Raw genomic sequence first — 20,827 nt, 5'->3', positions numbered from 1 at the left:
CCCTGCTCCTGGCAGGTCCCCCCTGTGACCCCCCTTGTCCTGACTAGGGGCGCCCCCTCCTGAGAAGCCTCCGATTCACTTGAGAGACTCATGGAAGATCTCAAGTCATTGTCATCCTCTTCCTCACTGTCCTGGGATTCTTCCTCGTCGCTCTCCATCTCCTCCCTCACCTGTGCCTCTGTCTCTGAACCCCTGACATCCATCCCCCCTCGAAGCCCCCCCTTCCCCCCTCCCGCTGCTCGGGCGCAGGTTCCGGGGGCTCCGTCGTTGCGGAGGTCGCTGCCGGACACAGGTCGTCGACGTCGATCTCCTCTGCTTCCAGTTCATTGTTTGTGTACTCGAACCCATTGTCCTCTCCGAACATGTTCACGTCCTCCCCTCCCCCTGTTGCCTGGGTGGGGTCTGCTTGCCAAGGACCGATCCGCCACCTCGTGCGCCAGTCCTCTTCTGGTTGGTCGTCCCACCAGTAAGAAGGGTCGGTGTCCACCCCCGAACACGATCCCCTTGGAGGGCTCGACTCTGGCGTTGTCTCCTCTGCGGAGGAGAACCCTCGGAAGGTGCTGGCGGAAAGTGTGGGCGTAAAAAGCCAATCGTCGAAAAACTGTGCTGGCATGGGCCTGTGTGGGAAAAGGGCATGGAACTCGTCCTTGAGGAGGGGTTCGTCCAAAGCGTAGTCCGGCACCCAACTGTTGGCGCTGGCCGGGGCGCCCTCCCTGGCGAGAAAATATTCTACTCCCTCTTCCCCCCATCTCGAGTCCAGAATCTCTGTGACCTCGTTGACTGGTTCGTCCTTAGGTGACCTCCCCCTCTTGGGCGACTCCCTGCTTGGTTCTGGTGCCGTCCCTGACTCCTGAAATCTGTGTGGGGCCTTGTAGGGGGTGAGCACCGACCTATGAAAGACCGGGTGCATTCTGGAACCCTCGGGGAGGGCCAATCGAAACGCTACGGGATTGATCCTGGCCTCAACTTGGTACGGCCCTAGTTGCCTGTGTCCTAGCTTCTTTTTAGCTAACGACTTGGCCGGCACCGCTTGGGCCGCTAACCATACCCAGTCTCCCACCTGGATGTCTTCCCCCTCCCTCCTGTGTTTGTCCGCCTGCACCTTATAGGCTTGTTTAGCTAGCTCTAAATGTCTCCGTAGCTCGTCGTGCACTTCTTGCAATTCTGCTGCGAAATGGTCGGCTTCCTGTGGCGCCCCCTCCCCCTTCGTTACGAGCCCCGGGAAGGTTCTGGGATGCCTTCCATTGTTAGCGAAGAACGGCGTCACCCCCGTCGACGCGTGCTTCGTGTTGTTGTAGGCAAACTCAGCCATCGGCAGGTAATCCACCCAAGCCGCGGGTCGCTGATTGGCGTAACATCTCAGGTACTGCTGCATGATCGCGTTGACCTTCTCTGCTTGGCCGTTGGTCTGCGGATGTCTCGCCGACGACAGGTTGATTTTGACGTGCAGGATCCCTAGGAGCTTCTGCCAGAAGCTGGACACAAACTGGCGCCCCCTGTCGGACAGAATGGACCGTGGCAACCCATGCACCTTGAACACGTGGTCGATGAACAGTTTGGCTGTTTGCTCCGCTGTCGCCACCTTCGCGCAAGGAATGAAATGCGCCATCTTGGTGAACAGGTCTACAACCACAAGCACCGCCGTCTTGCCTCGCGAACTGGGCAGATCAGTGACAAAGTCCAGCGCCACCCTCTCCCATGGTTGCAGTGGCGTTCCCAGCGGTTCCAGCAGTCCCGCTGGCTTCTGGTGCACTGGCTTGGACCTTTGACACGTGTCACACCTGGCGACGTACTCCGCGACCTCCCCTCGCATCTGGGGCCACCAAAAGTCTCTGGCCACTAATTCCGTCGTCTTTTCCTTGCCGAAGTGGCCAGCGCTGGGTGCGTCGTGCAACTGCTGCAGAACCTTCGCGCGGAGATCGTCTCCCGGAACGTAGAGAGCACCTTTACGGGTCAGCAGGCCGTCGCGTATCTGGAACTCGTCGTCCTTCGCTGTGCCCCTCCGCACCTCTTCCATCTTGGACTGTGCGAACGGATCCGCCTGCAACGCGCGACGCACCGCCTCCAGGTCCACGGCGGCTGAAGCGCACGCCCACGCCTGCGGTGCAAAAATGTGCTTGGCTGCCACCGGTGCCGCTGCCTCGAGATACTGCGGTTTCCTGGAGAGCGCATCTGCTATGACATTGTTGTCGCCTGGGATGTACTCTATCCTGAAATCGAAATCCGCAAAGAACTCCGCCCAGCGTATGTGCCTCTGGCTCTGTAGCTTCGCCGTGCGCCAGTACTCTAGGTTCTTGTGGTCCGTGCGGACCTGCACGGTGTGCTTGGCTCCGATGAGGAAGTGCCTCCACGCCTTGAAAGCTGCGTGGATGGCCAGCAACTCCCTGTCCCAGATGGTGTAGTTCTGCTCCGACTTGCTGAGCTTCCGGGAGTAGAAAGCACAGGGCCTCCAGTTCCCCTGCGGGTCTTCCTGTAAGAGGACGGCCCCCACCGCTCTGTCAGATGCGTCAGTCTCAACCCTCATGGGCCTGCCAGGATTCACGTGTAGCAGCTGTTCTTCGGACGCGAAGAGACTCTTAAGTCTCCTGAAGGACTGCTCCGCTTGGTCCGTCCAGGTGAACTTCTTCTTCTTGGAGCTGAGAGTGTCCGTGATAGCTGCCGTCTCCCTGGCGAAACCCCTGATGAACTTGCGGTAAAAGTTGGCGAAGCCGACGAACCTCTGGACCTCTTTCCGATTTCGCGGGCTCTTCCAGTCCAACACCGCGCGGACCTTGGCGCTGTCCATGGCTAGTCCCCTGTCGGACAGCCTATAGCCCAGAAAATCCACCTCCGTCACGTCAAATTGGCACTTCTCCAGCTTGGCGTAGAGCCTGTGCTCCCGTAGCCTCTGCAGGACCTCCTTCACGTCGCTCTCGTGAGCCTCCGGCGATTCTGAGAAGATCAGAATGTCGTCGAGGAAACATACGCACTTCTTGTAGAGGAGTCCCGCTAGCACGTGATGCATAAAAGCTTGGAAAAAGTGGGAGCCATTTTGGAGACCAAACGGCATAACTCTGTATTCGTAGGTGCCCAACGGCGTGAACATGGCCGTCTTCCACTCATCACCCTCTCGCACGCGTATGAGATTGTAAGCTCCGCGGAGATCCAACTTGGTGAAGATCTTCCCTTTCCGCACCGTCGCGAGCAGGTCGTCAATCTTGGGCATGGGAAAGGCCGCGGGCTTTGTCTTAGAGTTTATGAATCTAAAGTCTACGATCAGCCTCTTTTGGGGCGTGTCCTTCTTCTTCACAAAAAACACAGGACTGCCCCCTACAGCCTTCGATTCTCGGATGAATCCCCGCTGCAGGTTGTGATCTATGAACTCCCTGAGCTCCTGCAGCTCCTCCTCGGACATGGAATACAGCTTCACAGGCGGCAGCGTTGTCCCTGGCAAGAGGTCAATAGCGCAATCGTAGGGCCGGTGAGGTGGCAACTGGTCAGCCTCCTTTTCGCAGAAAACCTCCAAAAACCCCTTGTACTTGAGGGGTACTGCTTGCGCCATGCTGAGACGTAGCTGCTGCCCCTCCTCTTGGCCCTCCTCCTCCTGACCGGTCTGGATGCAATGCTGCGCGCAATAGGACGAGCCGAAGGTGAGCTGCCGCTGGTACCACGCCATGGTCGGGCTGTGCCTATCCAGCCAACTCATGCCTAACACTATAGGCGTGTCTGACAGGCGGGTGACGTTGAAACTGATGACTTCTCGGTGATTGCCAATCTGCATCACCATGGGCGGCGTCTGTTGTACCACTTGCCCCCCCAGCAGCTTCCTGCCATCCACTGTGACGACGTTCAATGGCAGCGTGGCTGGCAGAAGCTCTATGCGATGCTGCTTGACGAAGTGCACCCCCACGAAGTCTGCGTTGCTCCCACTGTCAATTGTGATGGGGACCTCCAGGGTGCGTCCATTAGGTAGCTGGAGAGTTGCAGTGAGCTGCACTACAGGCTTGGGTGGCAGGGGGTCTGTAGGCTGCAAAAGCGCTGGGGACTGCTCTACTGACTCGCCTGGCTGTGCCCCAACATTGCTGATTCCAGCCAGGCATTGTCGTTTCCCTGAGACTGCTCTTCATGCTGTGCTGCTGCAGTTACTGTTGCCAAGGCTGCAGTGTGCTGCCGGAGCCTCTGGGGACACTCTTTCGCCATGTGCGTTGCACTGTCACAGATGTAACACTTCCTGTTCCCTCTAGGAGGCTTCTTCTTGACTGTTCCGGACGCTGGGGCTCCGGCCACTGACTGAGCCTTTGCACTCCCCAGTTCCATAGGCTCCTCCCCTGCCTGCAGCTGAGGTGAGAGACGCGGACGTCCTGGATCTCTGGGAAACAAAGGAGGCACTCTAGACGGTGCGTGAAGCTGGCTACCCCCTTCATTGCGCCAAGGGCGTTCTTCCTGGCGCACTCCAATGGCAAGCGCTCGCTGCACCACGTCTGCCAGGGTTTTAGGTCTGTCCCCCCTTGCCAGCTCGTCTTTCACAGGGCCAGAGAGCCCCTCCCAAAATAAGTCTCTGACAGCCAGAGAATCTTTCTCCCATCGCAGCACATTCAGCAAGGCGAAAAAGCGAGCATGGTACTGACGTACTGAAGCCTTGCCTTGCCTTAAACCATGGATCTGCTGGCGTGCTACATCCACATCCACGGTAGACTGGAAGCAAGCGTCCATGCATTTGATAAATTCATCAGAGTCCCTTCGAGCAGGGCAATCCTCGCGCCACAGATTGCGCAGCCAAGCCCTCGCTTCCCCATGCAAGTGGGACACAATGAAACCCACCTTCTCCTCCTCATCTTTAAAGTCGTCGCGAAGCAAATGCAGCGCATATTCTACGTCTGCTTTAAAACTGGGGTATTGCTGCAGGTTCCCATCGAAGTGGGCTACCAAGTTGCCCCCTCTTCTGCCCAGTGCTACTCCAGCAGCTTTGGTCCCCGGGAACCCCACTTGGCATGCATGATCCCACCTGGCTTGCAGATCTTGGCACCGCTTTTCCGCCTCTTCCCCCTTCTTCTGGGAGACCACTACCTCAGTGGTAAGCCGGGAGACTGCGTTGCGTAGCTCAGCTATCTGCTGCTCCATACTCACGGCTGCCAAACTTCGTGAGCTTTGCAAAAAAAAAAAAAAATTTGCGTATTTTTGGAGGGGACTTACTGTCAGAGGCTGCCTCAGGTCTCAGCTCACAAAAGACCAACGCCAAGCTCTTCTTATATACAAGGATGTTTATTGCAGTTCATTATTGGTTCCACAACCGAGGCGCGCAGCCCCGCGTCTCTAACGTCAGACATTTGAAGTCCCCTCTGAGTCGGTCCCGCCTCTACACCAACTTAAGAGGCTTGTGCTAGACCACCTCTTCCTGTCTTTCCTTTTCCGCAGGTTCTTTCTGCCCCCCTGGGTTCCTTCCCTCCTGCTCTCTCCTGAAGCGGATTCCTCAGATGCCTGTTCCCCCCTCCTTCGTGCTTTGGGGCTAGGCTCCTCCTCCGGGCTTTCTCCATTTCCGCGCGCCTCCACATTTGAACTTGGCGCGCGTTCGCTACCCCTGTCCTTCCTCTTGACACTTACACTACTCCCTGTACTACTCAGAGAGCCAGTGTGGTGTAGTGGTTAAGAGCGGTAGTCTCCTAATCTGGGGAACCGGGTTCGAGTCTCCGCTCCTCCACATGCAGCTGCTGGGTGACCTTGGGCTAGTCACACTTCTCTGAAGTCTCTCAGCCCCACTCACCTCACAGAGTGTTTGTTGTGGGGGAGGAAGGGAAAGGAGAATGTTAGCCGCTTTGAGACTCCTTAAAGGGAGTGAAAGGCGGGATATCAAATCCAAACTCTTCTTCTTCTTCTTCTCTCCGCCTCTTCCGGCAGGACGTCCTGCCCCGATCTCCTTCCCCTGTCTCTTTCCTGCTCCGCTCCGTGTGTCACACTGGGAACTCCCCTCTCTTCCCTTCGTTCCTGCTGGGAAGCCGGCCCCGATCTCCCACTCCCACTCGGGGTTTCCCTGCTGCTTCCCTGCTCCTGGCAGGTCCCCCCTGTGACCCCCCTTGTCCTGACTAGGGGCGCCCCCTCCTGAGAATCCTCCGATTCACTTGAGAGACTCATGGAAGATCTCAAGTCATTGTCATCCTCTTCCTCACTGTCCTGGGATTCTTCCTCGTCGCTCTCCGTCTCCTCCCTCACCTGTGCCTCTATCTCTGAACCCCTGACACATGCCAACCAAATGCATTATTGAAACCTTCCAAATCCAAAATGTCTGTGTTCTCGAGGAGCATCCACTCTTTCAGCCAGCAAAACGCTGCTGCTTCATAGTACAATTTTAAGTCCGGCAGGGCAAAACCCCCTCTTTCTTTAGCATCTGTTAATATTTTAAATTTGATTCTGGGTTTTTTGCCCTGCCAAACAAATTTCGAGATATCTTTCTGCCACCTCTTAAAACATTCCATCTTATCAAGAATCTGCAAGGTTTGAAACAAAAATAACATTCTAGGCAATACATTCATCTTAATCACTGCAATTCGGCCTAACAATGACAGTTTCAAATTTGACCATATTTCTAGATCTTTTTCAATTTCTGACCAACTTTTTTCATAGTTATCCTTATACAAATTCAAATTTTTAGATGTCAAATAAACCCCCAGGTATTTCACCTTCTTAACCACCGTCAAGCCTGTCTCCTCTTGGAATTTCTCCTTCTCCATATCTGTTAAATTTTTCCCTAGAACTTTAGTTTTTTGTTTATTCAACTTAAATCCGGCTACCTGGCCAAACTGTTGGATTATTTCTAGAACCTTTTTCGTACTAGTGTTTGGCTCTTGCAAAGTCAATACTAGGTCATCTGCCAATGCTCTTAACTTATAATGTTTAGCTCCGACCTGTACACCTTTAACCTGCTGGTCATTTCTGATCATATTCAGCAACACCTCCAGAACCGAAATGAAAAGCAATGGGGAAATTGGGCACCCCTGTCGTGTTCCTTTTTCTATCTTGAATTCCTCAGTTATTACATTATTTACAATCAACTTAGCTTTTTGCTCAGAGTATATTGCACCCATACCATTCTCAAAACCTTGCCCTACCCCCATCCCATGAAGATTCTTTCTCATAAAACTCCAAGAAATATTGTCAAAGGCTTTCTCCGCGTCCACAAAAATCAATACTGCTTTAGAGTTTATATCCACCTCTAACTTTTCCAAAATATCTATTATGTTCCTTACATTGTCTGCTAGGTGCCTTTTTGGGAGAAAGCCTGCTTGGTCCTTATGAATCTTCTCCATCAACACTTTTTTAAGTCTTTTTGCCAAAATGTCTGCAAAAATTTTGTAATCCACATTAAGTAGTGATATTGGGCGGTAGTTCTTCAATTGAGTCTTTTCAGTCTCTGTCTTTGGTATGAGTGAAATGAACGCTTCTTTCCACGATTCAGGTGCCTTTTTCCCCCTCTAAAATCTCATTACAGACTTCTTTTAATGGTTGAATCAACCACTCCTTCAGAGATTTGTAATATCTGGAGGTCAGTCCATCTGGTCCTGGAGATTTGCCCAATTGCATATTCTGAATGGCAGCCTCTATCTCTTGCTCTGTTATTCTCTGATTCAGATCCATCTTACTTTGATGAGAGATTTTTTGTAATCCATATTTGTCAAGGAATTTGTCTATTTCTTCTTCATTTTGCGGTCCTTGAGTATAAAGTTTTTTGAAATAACTCAAAAAGCAATTTCTAATCTCATTGGGTTTAGATATGTTTTTTCCATCCACTTCTAGGCTTGTAACTGTATTTAGTTTCTGTCTTTTCTTCAATTGCCATGCCAGAAGTTTACCACATTTATCTGCCGATTCAAATGTCTTTTGTTTCATTTGCTTTATCTTCCATTCAATGTCTTGGTTCATCAATTCCATGTATTGTGTTTGGTATAACTTAATCTCTCTCAAAATCTCCTGGGACTTTGGCTTTGCTCTTAATTTTTTCTCTCCTTCCTTTATCTTTTCCAAAATCTTTTCCTTTTTCTCATTCTGTTTCTTCTTCTTTATTGAATTTTGTTGAATTAAGAAACCTCGCATCACAGCTTTACTTGCGTCCCAGATCACTCTTTTTTCTACCTCGGCCCTTAAATTTATTTCAAAGTAGTCCTTTAAGGTTTTTTGGGCCTTCATATGAATCTCCTTATCTCTAAAGAGGGTGTCATTCATCCTCCATGAAGTGCTTTATTGGGCAGTTTAATTGACAAGTGATCTCATCTCTTTACCCCTTTAAATAATATTCTAATTTAACGCAGAGGCGATTTATGGGGTTTAGTAAAGGGTGAATTCAAATTATCTCATTCTGCTCGCGGGCTCTGCCTAGGCATTAAGTTTCATAATTTAGTATAGTCAATTCATAGTTGTTATAGATAAATAATAAATAGAGAAATAAACAATTATTTTCTTTGGTTCCTACCTGTGTAACTGGATTGCATTGTTTTGAGTATTGCCCATTGAAATGGGTTTGGTGATTCTGGCTCCCGCCTTTTGAGGAAAGGCTGCCCTGTTTTGTTTATTGCGTAGTGAGAGGTTAAATTCAAATAACACTGTGTTCATTTTAGAGCTAATTATATAGCCATTATTTTCATATAGACCAAATTAGGGCACACCGAGCCTTACTGAAATTAGGTTAGACCTAAGTCAGTGTGGTTAATACTGACTGAGACAGCGTGGTTAATACTGAACTAGGTTTAGCCAACCTCTTCAAGGTTAGTTAATAGCTAGGCCAGTGTTGATAATACTGAACTGGGTGCAATTAGCAATCCCATAATCAAGTGCAAGCTAGACAGCGTTGACAATACTGAGCTAGGTAATTCTTGGCCGTGTTGCTGATCACGGACAGTGGATTGCGATTGCATTTAAGTCAGCGCAGGTGATACTGAACGGGTAAGGGGGTACACGGACCTCCTAGGTAGGCAATTTTAAATTGCTAGGCGAATAACTTAGTGGTTCCAGTTCACGATTCAGTTTGAAATGGCTTCCGGTGGAGACCAGCAGGCATCCACTTCCGCCAATCAGCTGGCACCCCCCGCAGGCAATGGGGGCGCTCAAGTGCCGGCCATGCCTTGCGACCCTCAAGCCTTCGCCCAATTTTTCATGGCGTTTGAAACATTTTACAGACAGTGTAGGCCTAGGGGGGCTTTGGCGCTTCCAGCCCCGGAACTGTCACAGGAGGTGATACCCGACACTCCTTCTAGCTACCAAGTTCAACAGGACATCCCCGTCATTGCAGGGGGCAGCAACCAGTCAGAAACGGCGAATACAGGTCGCCCAAATACCCGTGCACAGGCAGCCATGGCTAAGAAAACAAACCAAAGCATAGGCAAAGGAAGGGCGCCGGCTAAGGGTCCCGGCAAGGGGAAGGCCACCGCCAAGGGTGCCAGCGGTAACGCCGTCTCACAAATTGTAGACATTCCTAGTGTGTTTCAGGAACAGCAGCCCCAGCACAGCTCTACCGAGGACAGCGCGGGTTCCGCCCTGGAGGATGAGCACATTGAACCTCCCACCCCTCAGCCAGCGGCAAGTGCGACCCCAGCCAACGTTGAGGTCCAAGGTGGGAAGAGGAAGTCCAAGAGGAAGCACACGTCCTCTAAGAAGAAGAGAAGTAAGCAGTCAGAGACCGAGGATGAGTCAGGTACGCCATCCTCTGATTCGGATAGCGAGGGCCCCATGGATAGCTACTGGGGCTTGGGGGAAGATAATCCCACTTTGGGCGCATGAAAGGAGGGCCAATTCCCATCGTAAGACCTTCAATGGTGTACTGGCATGGAAGGATGGGGCATTGGTGGAGGATGTAAAAGTTGCTACCAATCAATCCACTGATTTTATATTGGGGAACCATTTGTCCCAGAAGAAGAGGAATAAGATCCTCAATGGGGATTACGTGGACATGTTTACCCTTCTCCCTCCAACCAAATTGACAGGAAAACTAACTAATGTGGGGGAGGGAGACAGTGCTCCTGAAGGTAGGAGTCTATCAATTGATGAAGATGATCATCCAAATGTCATAGACCAAATGGAGCAAACAGCACGCAGACCTAGTGGTGGGAGGAAAAAATCCTTAAATAAGAGACACGGGGGAATGATTAATGGACTTCAATGTCTGTACACTAATGCGCAAAGCATGGGAAATAAGCAAGATGAGCTTGAGCTCTTGGTACAGCAAACTAAATATGACATAATAGGCATCACTGAAACCTGGTGGGATAACTCCCACGATTGGAATGTAAAAATGGGGGGATACAATCTATTTCAGAGAAACAGACCAAACAAGAAAGGAGGAGGAGTGGCGTTATATGTCAGGGATGTGTATACCTGTGAAGAGATCCAAGATTTAGAACCTCAAAGCCAAAGTGAGAGCATTTGGGTCAAAATTAAGGGAGAGAAGAATAAGAGAGATCTCATTGTGGGAGTTTACTATAGATCCCCAAGCCAAACGGAGGACATAGATGATGCCTTCCTGGAACAGATGGCCAAGCATGCAAAAGGAAGGGAGATAGTAGTAATGGGGGACTTCAATTACCCGGATATTTGTTGGATGTCAAACTCAGCCAAGAGCATAAGGTCAAACAGATTCCTCACTGGCCTTGCAGACAACTTCATTGTCCAGAAAGTGGGAGAAGCAACAAGAGGAACAGCCATTTTAGATCTGGTCCTAACCAATGTTGATGACCTGGTTAGTGGGGTAGAAGTGGAAGGATCATTAGGCGCGAGTGATCATGCTCTTCTGAAGTTTACTATACAGCGGAAAGGAGCAGCCAAGCATACTAGGACTCAATTTCTTGACTTTAAGAAAGCCGACTTCATAAAACTTAGGGAAGTGCTGGGTGAGATCCCATGGACAGTAATACTAAAAGGAAAGGGAGTTCATGATGGCTGGGAGTTTGTTAAGAGGGAGATAGTAAAAGCACAACGTCAGGCAATACCAATGAGACAGAAACATGGAAGGTGCTTAAAGAAGCCAGGGTGGCTATCTAAAGAACTTTTAACTGAGTTAAGAATAAAAAAAGGATGTGTACAAAAAATGGAAAGGGGGGGAAACCACCAAAGAGGAATTCAAACAAATAGCCAGCACGTGTAGACACAAAGTCAGAAAAGCTAAAGCACAGAATGAACTCAGGCTTGCTAGAGAGGTTAAAAGCAAGAACAAAGGCTTTTATGGGTATGTTCGTAGCAAAGGGAAGAACAAAGAAACAGTGGGGTCACTCAGAGGAGAAGATGGTGAAATGCAAACAGGGGACACAGAAAGGGCTGAACTCCTCAATGCCTTCTTTGCCTCAGTCTTCTCCGATAAAGAAAACAATGCCCGACCTGAAGAATTTGGAGCAAATGATTCAGCAAAGGAAACACAGCCCAGAATAACTAAGGAGATAGTACAAGAATACTTGGCTAGTTTAGATGTATTCAAGTCTCCAGGGCCAGATGAACTGCATCCAAGAGTATTAAAAGAACTGGCAGATGCGATCTCAGAACCACTGGCAGTCATCTTTGAGAATTCCTGGAGAACAGGTGAAGTCCCGGCAGACTGGAGGAGGGCAAATGTTGTCCCTATTTTCAAAAAGGGGAAAAGAGAGGACCCAAATAATTACCGCCCAGTCAGTCTGACATCAATACCAGGGAAGATTCTGGAGCAGATCATTAAGCAAACAGTCTGTGAGCACCTAGAAAGGAATGCTGTGATACCAATAGTCAGCATGGATTTCTGAAAAATAAGTCATGTCAGACTAACCTGATCTCCTTTTTTGACAGAATTACAAGCCTGGTAGATGAAGGGAACGCAGTGGATGTAGCCTACCTTGATTTCAGCAAGGCATTTGACAAGGTGCCCCATGATATTCTTGTAAAGAAGCTGGTAAAATGCGGTCTTGACTATGCTACCACTCAGTGGATTTGTAACTGGCTGACTCACCGAACCCAAAGGGTGCTCATCAATGGTTCCTCTTCATCCTGGAGAAGAGTGACTAGTGGGGTGCCACAGGGTTCTGTCTTGGGCCCAGTCTTATTCAACATCTTTATCAACGACTTGGATGATGGATTCAAGGGCATCCTGATCAAATTTGCAGATGACACCAAAGTGGGAGGGGTGGCTAACACCCCAGAGGATAGGATGACACTTCAAAACGACCTTGACAGATTAGAGAACTGGGCAAAAACAAACAAGATGAATTTTAACAGGGAGAAATGTAAAGTATTACACTTGGGCAAAAAAAATGAGAGGCACAAAAACAAGATGGGGGACACCTGGCTTGAGAGCAGTACATGTGAAAAGGATCTAGGAGTCTTGGTTGACCATAAACTTGACATGAGCCAACAGTGTGACGCGGCAGCTAAAAAAGCCAATGCAATTCTGGGCTGCATCAATAGGAGTATAGCATCTAGATCAAGGGAAGTAATAGTGCCACTGTATTCTGCTCTGGTCAGACCTCACCTAGAGTACTGTGTCCAGTTCTGGGCACCACAATTCAAGAAGGACACTGACAAACTGGAACGTGTCCAGAGGAGGGCAACCAAAATGGTCTAAGGTCTGGAAACGATGCCTTATGAGGAACGGCTAAGGGAGTTGGGCATGTTTAGCCTGGAGTTAGTTCATTCGAGACCCAAATTTGATCTATTCTTGACATTGACTAATTGGTTCCGAATAAAATGTAAACTGTTTCTCCAGTGGATGTCTAAGTCTCCAAACATCAATTAGATTACAGTTTTTCGTCATTGAAAAGAAAGTCTTGGGTAGTTTTCCTTCTTTGCTAACCTGAAATTGTTCTTAACCTGAACTTTAGCTAATGGGGCCTCCTGCTGCCATTGAGCCGCCAGAGCACGATTTCTGTTCTCATCCTGAAGCAAAGTTCTTAACCTGAAGCACGATTTCTGGGTTAGCGGAGTGTATAACCTGAAGTCTATGTAAAACGAGGTACCACTGTATATATTTAAAAATTGCATCCAATTTTGACAGTGTTATTACAAACCACTTCATTCAGCCCTGCAACATCTTGCGAAGCAGCGATATACTAATATGCATCTGTTATTATGTGACATTGGTCAAGGCTTTCTGGGAAATAATATATGATGAGTTTAAAGAAAATGTTTGAAAATACATTTGTCAAAAAAGCCAGAAGCCTTCTCACTAGGTATAAGACTTCTTATGTCTGCAACGACGGCAGCAAGAATGCAACTAGCCCAATGGGGCTTAAATTGGATTGTTATGAATGAAAAAAATTAGTAAAAAAATATTTCAAAAGAGAATGCTACTTGCCCAATTAATGGGGCTTAGATCAGGTTATTCATGAAAGAAATGATAAAAAAATATTTAAAAGAAGAGAGAATGCTACTAGCCCAATTAATGTGGCTTATATTTGATTGTTATTAATGAAAAAATTAATAAAAAATAATTTAAAAAGAGAATGCCACTAGCCCAATTAATGGGGCTCATATGGGATTGTTATTAATGAAAAAATTAATGAAAAAATAATTTACAAAGAGAATGCCACTTGCCCAATTAATAGGGCTTAAATCAGATTGCTATGAATGAAAATAATAAATTCTTTAAAAGAAGAAGAGAGAACGCTACTAACCCAATTAATGGGGCTTCTATTGGATTGTGATTAATGAAAAATTAATAAAACATTATTTAACAGAAGAAGAGAGAACGCTACTAGCCCAATTAATGGGGCTTATATTGGATTGTTATCATTATCATTATTTTTCCAGGCCTTCCCATCTAGAGCCCAGAAACTCTGTAACAGTTACCTTCTCAAAGTGATGAATCGCCAGCCAGATTTCCCCTTGCGCATTGAACACACAGCCGAGGTTACTCCATGCCACAGCAAAGTTGGGTTGGGTCTCGATGGCTTTCAGGTAGCAGGCCTTGGGAGGGTCGAGAGGTAGGTAGGTACAGGGGGAAGGGGGTATTTGCACAAAAGAAAAGCAAGAGAAAAGTCCCAGTTAGCAGAGGCTTGACAACCATATGTCAGGAGTGCTCTGATGGTGTTTCCTGCTTGGCAGGGGGTTGGACTCGATGCCCCTTGTGGTCTATTCCAGCTGTATGATTCTATGATTCTACTTTAAATTTAACCATTACAGGTGGGTTTTTTTAAAAAAATTAATCCTGCTAATGTATTAACCTGTGTGCACTGCTTTTGTCAATATGCAATAAACGTTTCCCATTCTTTTTTATATTAAAACTGGAGGCATTTTTTCAGCTGCAATGGGCCTCCGGTGTCCTGTTAGTACCATTAGTTGGTACCATTTCTCGTACAGTTGATATTCCTTGCATAGATAGATTAGATAGATGATAGATAGTTAGATTAGATTAGATTAGATAGATAGATTAGGTAGGTAGATTAGATAGATACATATATAAGAAAGGTTGGTAGATGGATAGATAGATTAGTTAGATTGATTGATTGAGTAGGTAGATAGATTCAGGCATGGCCAAACCTGGCCCTCCAGCTGTTTTGGGACTACAACTCACATTGTCCCTGACCACTGGTCCTGTTAGGTAGGGATGATGGGGGTTGGAGGGCCAAGTTGGGCCACACCTGGATTAGATGGTAGGTAGGTAGATAGATTTGATAGATAGGGTAGGTAGATAGATAGATAGATAGATAGATAGATAGATAGATAGGCAAGTAGATAGATAATAAGATAAAGTCGGTAGATTGATAAGGTAGGAAGGTAGGTAGGAGGCAGCCTAGGTCAAAGTTGACCCACTTATTTAAAAGTAACCATGCTGTTATACAGTGGTACCTCTGGATGCGAACGGGATCCGTTCCGGGGCCCCGTTCGCATCCTGAAGCGAACATGCTCAGGTCACAATTTGCTGCTTCCGTAGATGCGTGTGGCATCATTTTGAGTGTCTGCACGTGCGCAAGCTGCAGAACCCGGAAGTAACGCGCTCTGTTACTTCTAGGTCGCCACGGAGCACAACCCGAAAATGCTTAACCCGCAGCTACTTCAACCTGAGGTATGACTGTATTAGTAACAAAAATCTATTATCTTAAATATTTTCAGGCGGTGACCCTGGACCCCAACTTCCTGGATGCTTACATTAATCTGGGGAACGTCTTGAAGGAGGCGCGTATATTTGACAGGTAAGCAAATAGGCATAGAGCTTATATTCTCTTTTTTATATAAATGTTTTTTATTGGTTTTGCGTATAATCACATTACGTCTTATATTCTCAGTTTAGTGGTTGCACCCATACCCAAACTAACTCCCATTGTTGCCTAGAGGGTTGATTTTATTTAAAGCAAATTGATTTAAATCCCAAATCCATAAGACTTGATTTAAATCCCCCTTTTACCGGAAGGTTCAGCCTTGCTGGCATCCTCTTAATATTGACAATCGGAGGCAGGTTTCCTTTTTGGAATCCTAACTTCAGAGTCTTTTCTACAGTTATATCAAAATGATTTGGTTCTGCTATATACAGCCCGATTGTGACGAAATGATGGTGAGTTTTAATAAGTGAACACTTTTTATTTGAATAACTTTTCTGCTGTACTTGATTGGAAGGAGAAAAGAAACATTTCCTTCATAACAATTTAAGCAATTTATTTCACTAAAACAGTAACATGGTAGCATATGTATCCATGTTGCTTAACTGATGTGCTGAAACATTTTTTCCCCAAGAAAAACTTGGACTGAGTTTTCGCACACATGAAAAACTTAAAACAAATAATTCTTCCCCGAATTATTTATTTATTTATTTATTTCTACCCCGCTCTCACTGGCCAGGGCCGGGCTCAGGGCGGCTAACACCAAATATAAATTACAATAAAATAGAATAGAAAAAAACCCCAGTTAATTAAAATACAGCTTAAAATGCAGCCTCATCAAGACTACAAAGGGAGGAAACATCAGCTATTCACCCAAGCCAGCTATCCATGCTGGTGCTACATGGGCCAGCAAAAAAGCCACGGGAAAATTTATATACCAAATCCCATATAGGGTGTCAGAGTGAGTCTAAGCATAGAGCGAGTTAAAATAATCAAGCCTGGAGGTGACCATCGCATGGATCACTGGCCAGATCAGGGCGAGAAAGGTAAGGAACCAATTCCTTAATACGGCGGAGGTGGAAAAATGCCACCTTTGCTGTGGCTGCAACCTGTGCCTCCATGGAAAGAGAGGCATCGAAGGTTACACCCAAGCTCTTGACAGAAGGCTCTGGCACTAATTGCGCCCCCACAAGAGATGGGAGTTGGCCCCCCAACCCCATGTTGTCCTGACCCAGCCAGAGGACCTCTGTCTTCGAAGGATTTAACTTCAACTGGCTCCCACGCAGCCACCCAGCCACGGCTTCCAAGCATCTGGTCAGTGTGTCTGGGGCCGAGTCCATTGACAGATAAAGTTGGGTGTCATCAGCATATTGACGACAACTCAGCCCTAAACTCCGGACAATCTGGGCAAGGGGGCGCATAAAGATATTGAAAAGCATCTGGGAAAGGATTGTGCCCTGCGGCACTCCACACAACAAGGAGTGCCGCAGCGACAACTCCCTCCCTAGCGCCACCCTCTGTCCCCGACTTGAGATAAAGGAGCACAGCCATTGTCTGACTGTGCCCTGAATCCCCACGTTGGCAAGGCGGTGGTCCAAAAGTTTGTGATCGACCATGTCGAAGGCTGCTAACAAATCTAAAAGAATCAGCAGTCCCGGCCCGCCTCGATCCTCTTAATCGTCCTCCCAAAGCATTTTATTTTTTAAAAAACAGATTTTTATCCACCCTGGTGACAATGAAACTGAACCAGTCCTTGATCTCATTTCAGAGCCGTTGCAGCCTACCTACGGGCCCTGAGCCTGAGTCCCAACCACGCTGTTGTCCACGGCAACCTGGCATGTGTGTATTACGAACAGGGGCTGATCGATCTGGCAATCGATACCTACAAGAGGGCCATTGAGCTCCAGCCCCACTTCCCTGACGCCTACTGCAACCTGGCCAACGCGCTGAAAGAGAAAGGCAGCGTAAGAAACTGGTCCCTTTTGCCTTGGGGTGGGGGGAACATCTATATAAAAGATGTTTTATAGATGGTACTTAACACCTGCCAAAATAGCTAAAATGTATAAAACAAAAAAACTGTGCTGGAGGTGCAGTAAAGAAGAAGGGACACTTATACATTTCTGGTGGGCCTGTGAAAAAAAAATACAGAAACTTTCCTATTAGGCAGTGGTGTCCAAACTTTTTTCAAAGAGGGCCAGATTTGATGAAGTGAAGGGCCATAAGGGCCGACCAAAGTTGTTTACTTTTTTTAAGGATTGAAGTTGTTGAGCTCTTTTCTTAGGGTTTAAATTGTTGAACTTTTTTTAGGATTGAAGTTGTTTAGCTTTTTCTTAGGCTTTTACCCCATGCTGAATTGGCCAGATTAACAGAGACAATTAGGGCACAACCCAGACAAGAATTCCAAAAGGAATGGGGAAAATGCAGAGAATACTTTACCAAACAGTGCCCCAAAATATACACTTGGACTTGTTTCAATTAATTTCTACAGGAGACTTTGTGGTTTAAGTCATAATTAGGAAAAATTGTAATAATCCCATACAAAAGAAATAGTATACAAGAGGTAAATAAGGCGGCCATTTAACAGAATAAAGTCTTTTATTTTTATGTTATGTTTTCTTTGTGTAAGAGGATAGGAGTTTAATTTTGATAATTAGTCAATGGTGGTGGGTCTGTTTGTATGTATGAGTTGTTGTGGACTATGTTATAAATAAAATAAAAATTAAAAAAAGAAAATGAAACCGGTCCCTTTTGCTTTCTGTATGTCAGAGGGTTTGCTGAAAAAAGCCTTCCGGATGATGGTGACCTCGAAATTGGGCTCTTTGGGGGGGGATTTGGGGTACAGAACCTAGAAGAAGTCCTCTTTTATTTTTTCCTTTGTCATATCGTCACATACAACTTTGCTCATACCAAGCGTCGACTCCCCTCCCCCTTCCCCCGCTCCCACTCCCTGGCTTTCTTAAGCAGTCACGATCCTCTTAGCATTTCTATATCACCCTTTAAAAATTGTCCAGTAGCACCTGATGATGATGATGATAATAATAATAATAATAATAATAATAATAATAATAATAATAATAAAAAAAAATTATACCCCGCCTATCTGGCTGGGTTTCCCCAGCCACTCTTGGCGACAAAATATTAAAATACAATAGTCCTTCCCTAAACAGGGCTTGCTAAACTTGGCTTCTTCTTGGTATAATTTTTTGTATGCAGGTCCACTTCTTCAGATACAAAAGCTTCTACCAAGACCAAACTGAGTTGGTCTGCAATGTGCTACTGGACAATTTATATATTTTTTATATATTTCAACTGCGTTAGACCACCACAGCTGCCTACCTGAACATATATCGCCCTATTTACCTTCTTACTCTACTTAAAACAATTTACTTTAGCATTTGTAAATCACTTTCAAAAATTAGCCTCTGGTTTTTTTAATAACAGTATATTTAAAGATCTTTTTCAATTCTTTGTAAATCATATCCCAGTAGACTTTGACTTTAGTGCACATCCACCACCTATGGACGAAATTCCCTTCCTTCTCCTTGCATTTCTAGCGTGCCTTATCTTGAGTTATATATATTTTAGCAAGTTTAGTCGGCGTCAAATACCACCTATACGTCACCTTCATTAAATTTTTAATTAGTGCTGTACATTCAATAAATTGTTTTTGCCCATAATCTTTCCCACTTATCTAATTCAATGTTATGACCAAAATCTTGAGCCCATTTAATCATAACCGACTTAACTTCTTCATCCTTTGTATGCCATTCTTATACGTTTTTGGCAATGATTTTCTTTTACTATCTAGCAACTCTGTCTCTTAATTTTGATTTAGTATGACCAAAACCATTTCCCTTACTGTCTTCCTTAAATACATCTTGCAAAAGACGGTAAGTGTGCGGGAAAGAGAGTTTGAATCGGATTAGTCTGCTCTTGTATTTATGTTCCCCTAAACCAAGCATGTCCAAAGTCCACTTTGGGGGCCTTCCACCCATCTCTCCTAGATCTCAAAATGCATTGGTTTTGTCATATTTCCTGCTATCCTGCCAAAGAATTTAAATTTTCCCAATGTTCTTTTAGACCAGGCATGTCCAAAGTCCAGTTCAGGGGCCTAATCTGGCCCTCTGGTCGATTTAATCCGGCCCTCGTGGCGGTTTATTTACTAGGGCAAAACTTCCCCCAAAAAAGCTCAAGAACTTTAATCCTAAAAAAAGGTCAGCACCTCTGAGGTCAAATCCTTAAAAAAGGCTCAACAATTGTGGGGTTTTACTGTTAATATGCTTCTTCTTAATTGCATTTCACTATTAATATACTTCTTAATTGTATTTCAGTTCAACAATGACTTTGATAAAATACATCTTTTGTGACGTGCAGAAGGCTTGAGTTACCTATGAGGTGCAACAGTTACCATATAGCATATATTCAATATAAAAAACAGCAACAATTGGTTGTTGACAAAGGACAGCTGGCATATATATATAAAAGATATTAACTGATATGCATGCCATTCCAGATATAGCTATATAATCTCTACTGTTGGTAAGAGAAGAACTTTGGAGCAGGCATTTTCAAAAAAAGAGTTTTTTATGAACCGCTCTAATACCAAGTTACCGTCAGGAGCTGAGGGGCCGTATCAAACCTCAATCCAGCCATCACATCACAGAGCAGCCTTTTGGGCTCCTGTGAAAGACATACTAATATTCGTGTAAAAACTCTGTTTTGTGTTTCGAAGGTTGCCGAAGCCGAGGAATGCTACAATACAGCTCTCCGTTTATGTCCGACTCACGCGGATTCTCTTAATAACCTGGCGAACATCAAGCGAGAACAAGGGAATATCGAGGAGGCTGTCCGCCTCTACCGGAAAGCTCTTGAGGTACGTGCGTGGAGAATTACAACAATTAAATTGAGATATAAGGGTTAGGCATGCGTACCCTGGACTCCTAGTCTGGGTCTTTTTAAAAATCGCCGATCAAATTTTTCTTGATCAATAACGGAAATAATGGTGAAGAAGTGAAAGTGAAGTAGCATTTTGAGGCTCGACAAAGCATGGTCCGATAAGTCCCTTTTGGAAGGAAGAGGGTCTGTCCCCCTTTTTATATTCCTAGGCCTCCTGGAATGACCAAAAATCTGCTTTTTCATCAGAAGAACAATGCAAGGTGTTAAGGAACGGTACAGAAATTGAAATAAAAGCTGGGCACATGCTGTTCTCTGTGTCGGCTGAGCTTGATCCCCTGACAGTCTTATTTTCTAACAGTATTTCCTATGCGTACGAAAAAGGCAGTTCATAGGCCCATTATTATTATTATTATTATTATTATTATTATTATTATTATTATTATTATTATTATTATTATTTCTAAATATGTATCTTTAAGGTATTCAATAAATTTTTCCCATTCTTGTTTAATTTTTTTATATATATAAATAGTTTTTATTAAGTTTTAGCATTTTATATTCAACACAAACATCATTCTTGCAGACAGCATAGATGAATCCCAATCTCCCCCAGCTTCCCTCTTCTGGTTTTTTAAATATTTACTTCTCCTGCCTATCTCATTCTCCCTTAATTTTGCCATCTTTGAACTAACGATGGTTATATCCTTAAGGTTTTTGCACCATGCTTTTTCACATTTCATCTTCATTATTTTCCCCATTTTGTCCTTTTAACTTTTTTCTTTGCTTAAATTTCCTATCATCTTGATGTCTGATCTTCACAGTCATTTTGATAATCCACTCTTCTTTTGTTGGGACCTTCTCTTCCTTCCACATCCGGGCTAAGAACATTCTGGCATAAATAGAATACACTGTCTTTT

The 20,827-nt window shown here is 45.8% G+C and overlaps 1 protein-coding gene and 1 long non-coding RNA gene across 2 annotated transcripts in view; one reads left to right on the top strand and one right to left on the bottom strand.

The window, feature by feature from the left end:
* Window positions 1-13,905, bottom strand: part of LOC308578213 (uncharacterized protein) — a gene marked incomplete at its 5' end in the record, with an annotated part of 719,745 nt that extends 705,840 nt beyond the window's left edge. The window contains one exon of the mRNA XM_081178465.1: window positions 13,768-13,905. Coding sequence (XP_081034591.1) covers window positions 13,768-13,905 — 138 coding nt within the window. The remainder of the gene's footprint in view (window positions 1-13,767) is intronic.
* A 1,123-nt stretch (window positions 13,906-15,028) lies between these two features.
* LOC308578247 lies at window positions 15,029-19,880 on the top strand. Its single transcript, XR_014003836.1, has 3 exons — window positions 15,029-15,110; window positions 16,783-16,978; window positions 19,747-19,880. It is a non-coding gene; the product is annotated as an uncharacterized lncRNA (long non-coding RNA).
* The last annotated feature ends 947 nt before the right edge of the window (window positions 19,881-20,827 follow it).

Source organism: Podarcis bocagei (assembly GCF_964188305.1).
Source record: "Podarcis bocagei genome assembly, chromosome: W".
In the NCBI taxonomy this organism is placed as follows: domain Eukaryota; kingdom Metazoa; phylum Chordata; class Lepidosauria; order Squamata; family Lacertidae; genus Podarcis; species Podarcis bocagei.
The sequence above is the reverse complement of the archived record's forward strand: the minus strand, read 5'-3'. Positions and strand labels throughout refer to the sequence as shown.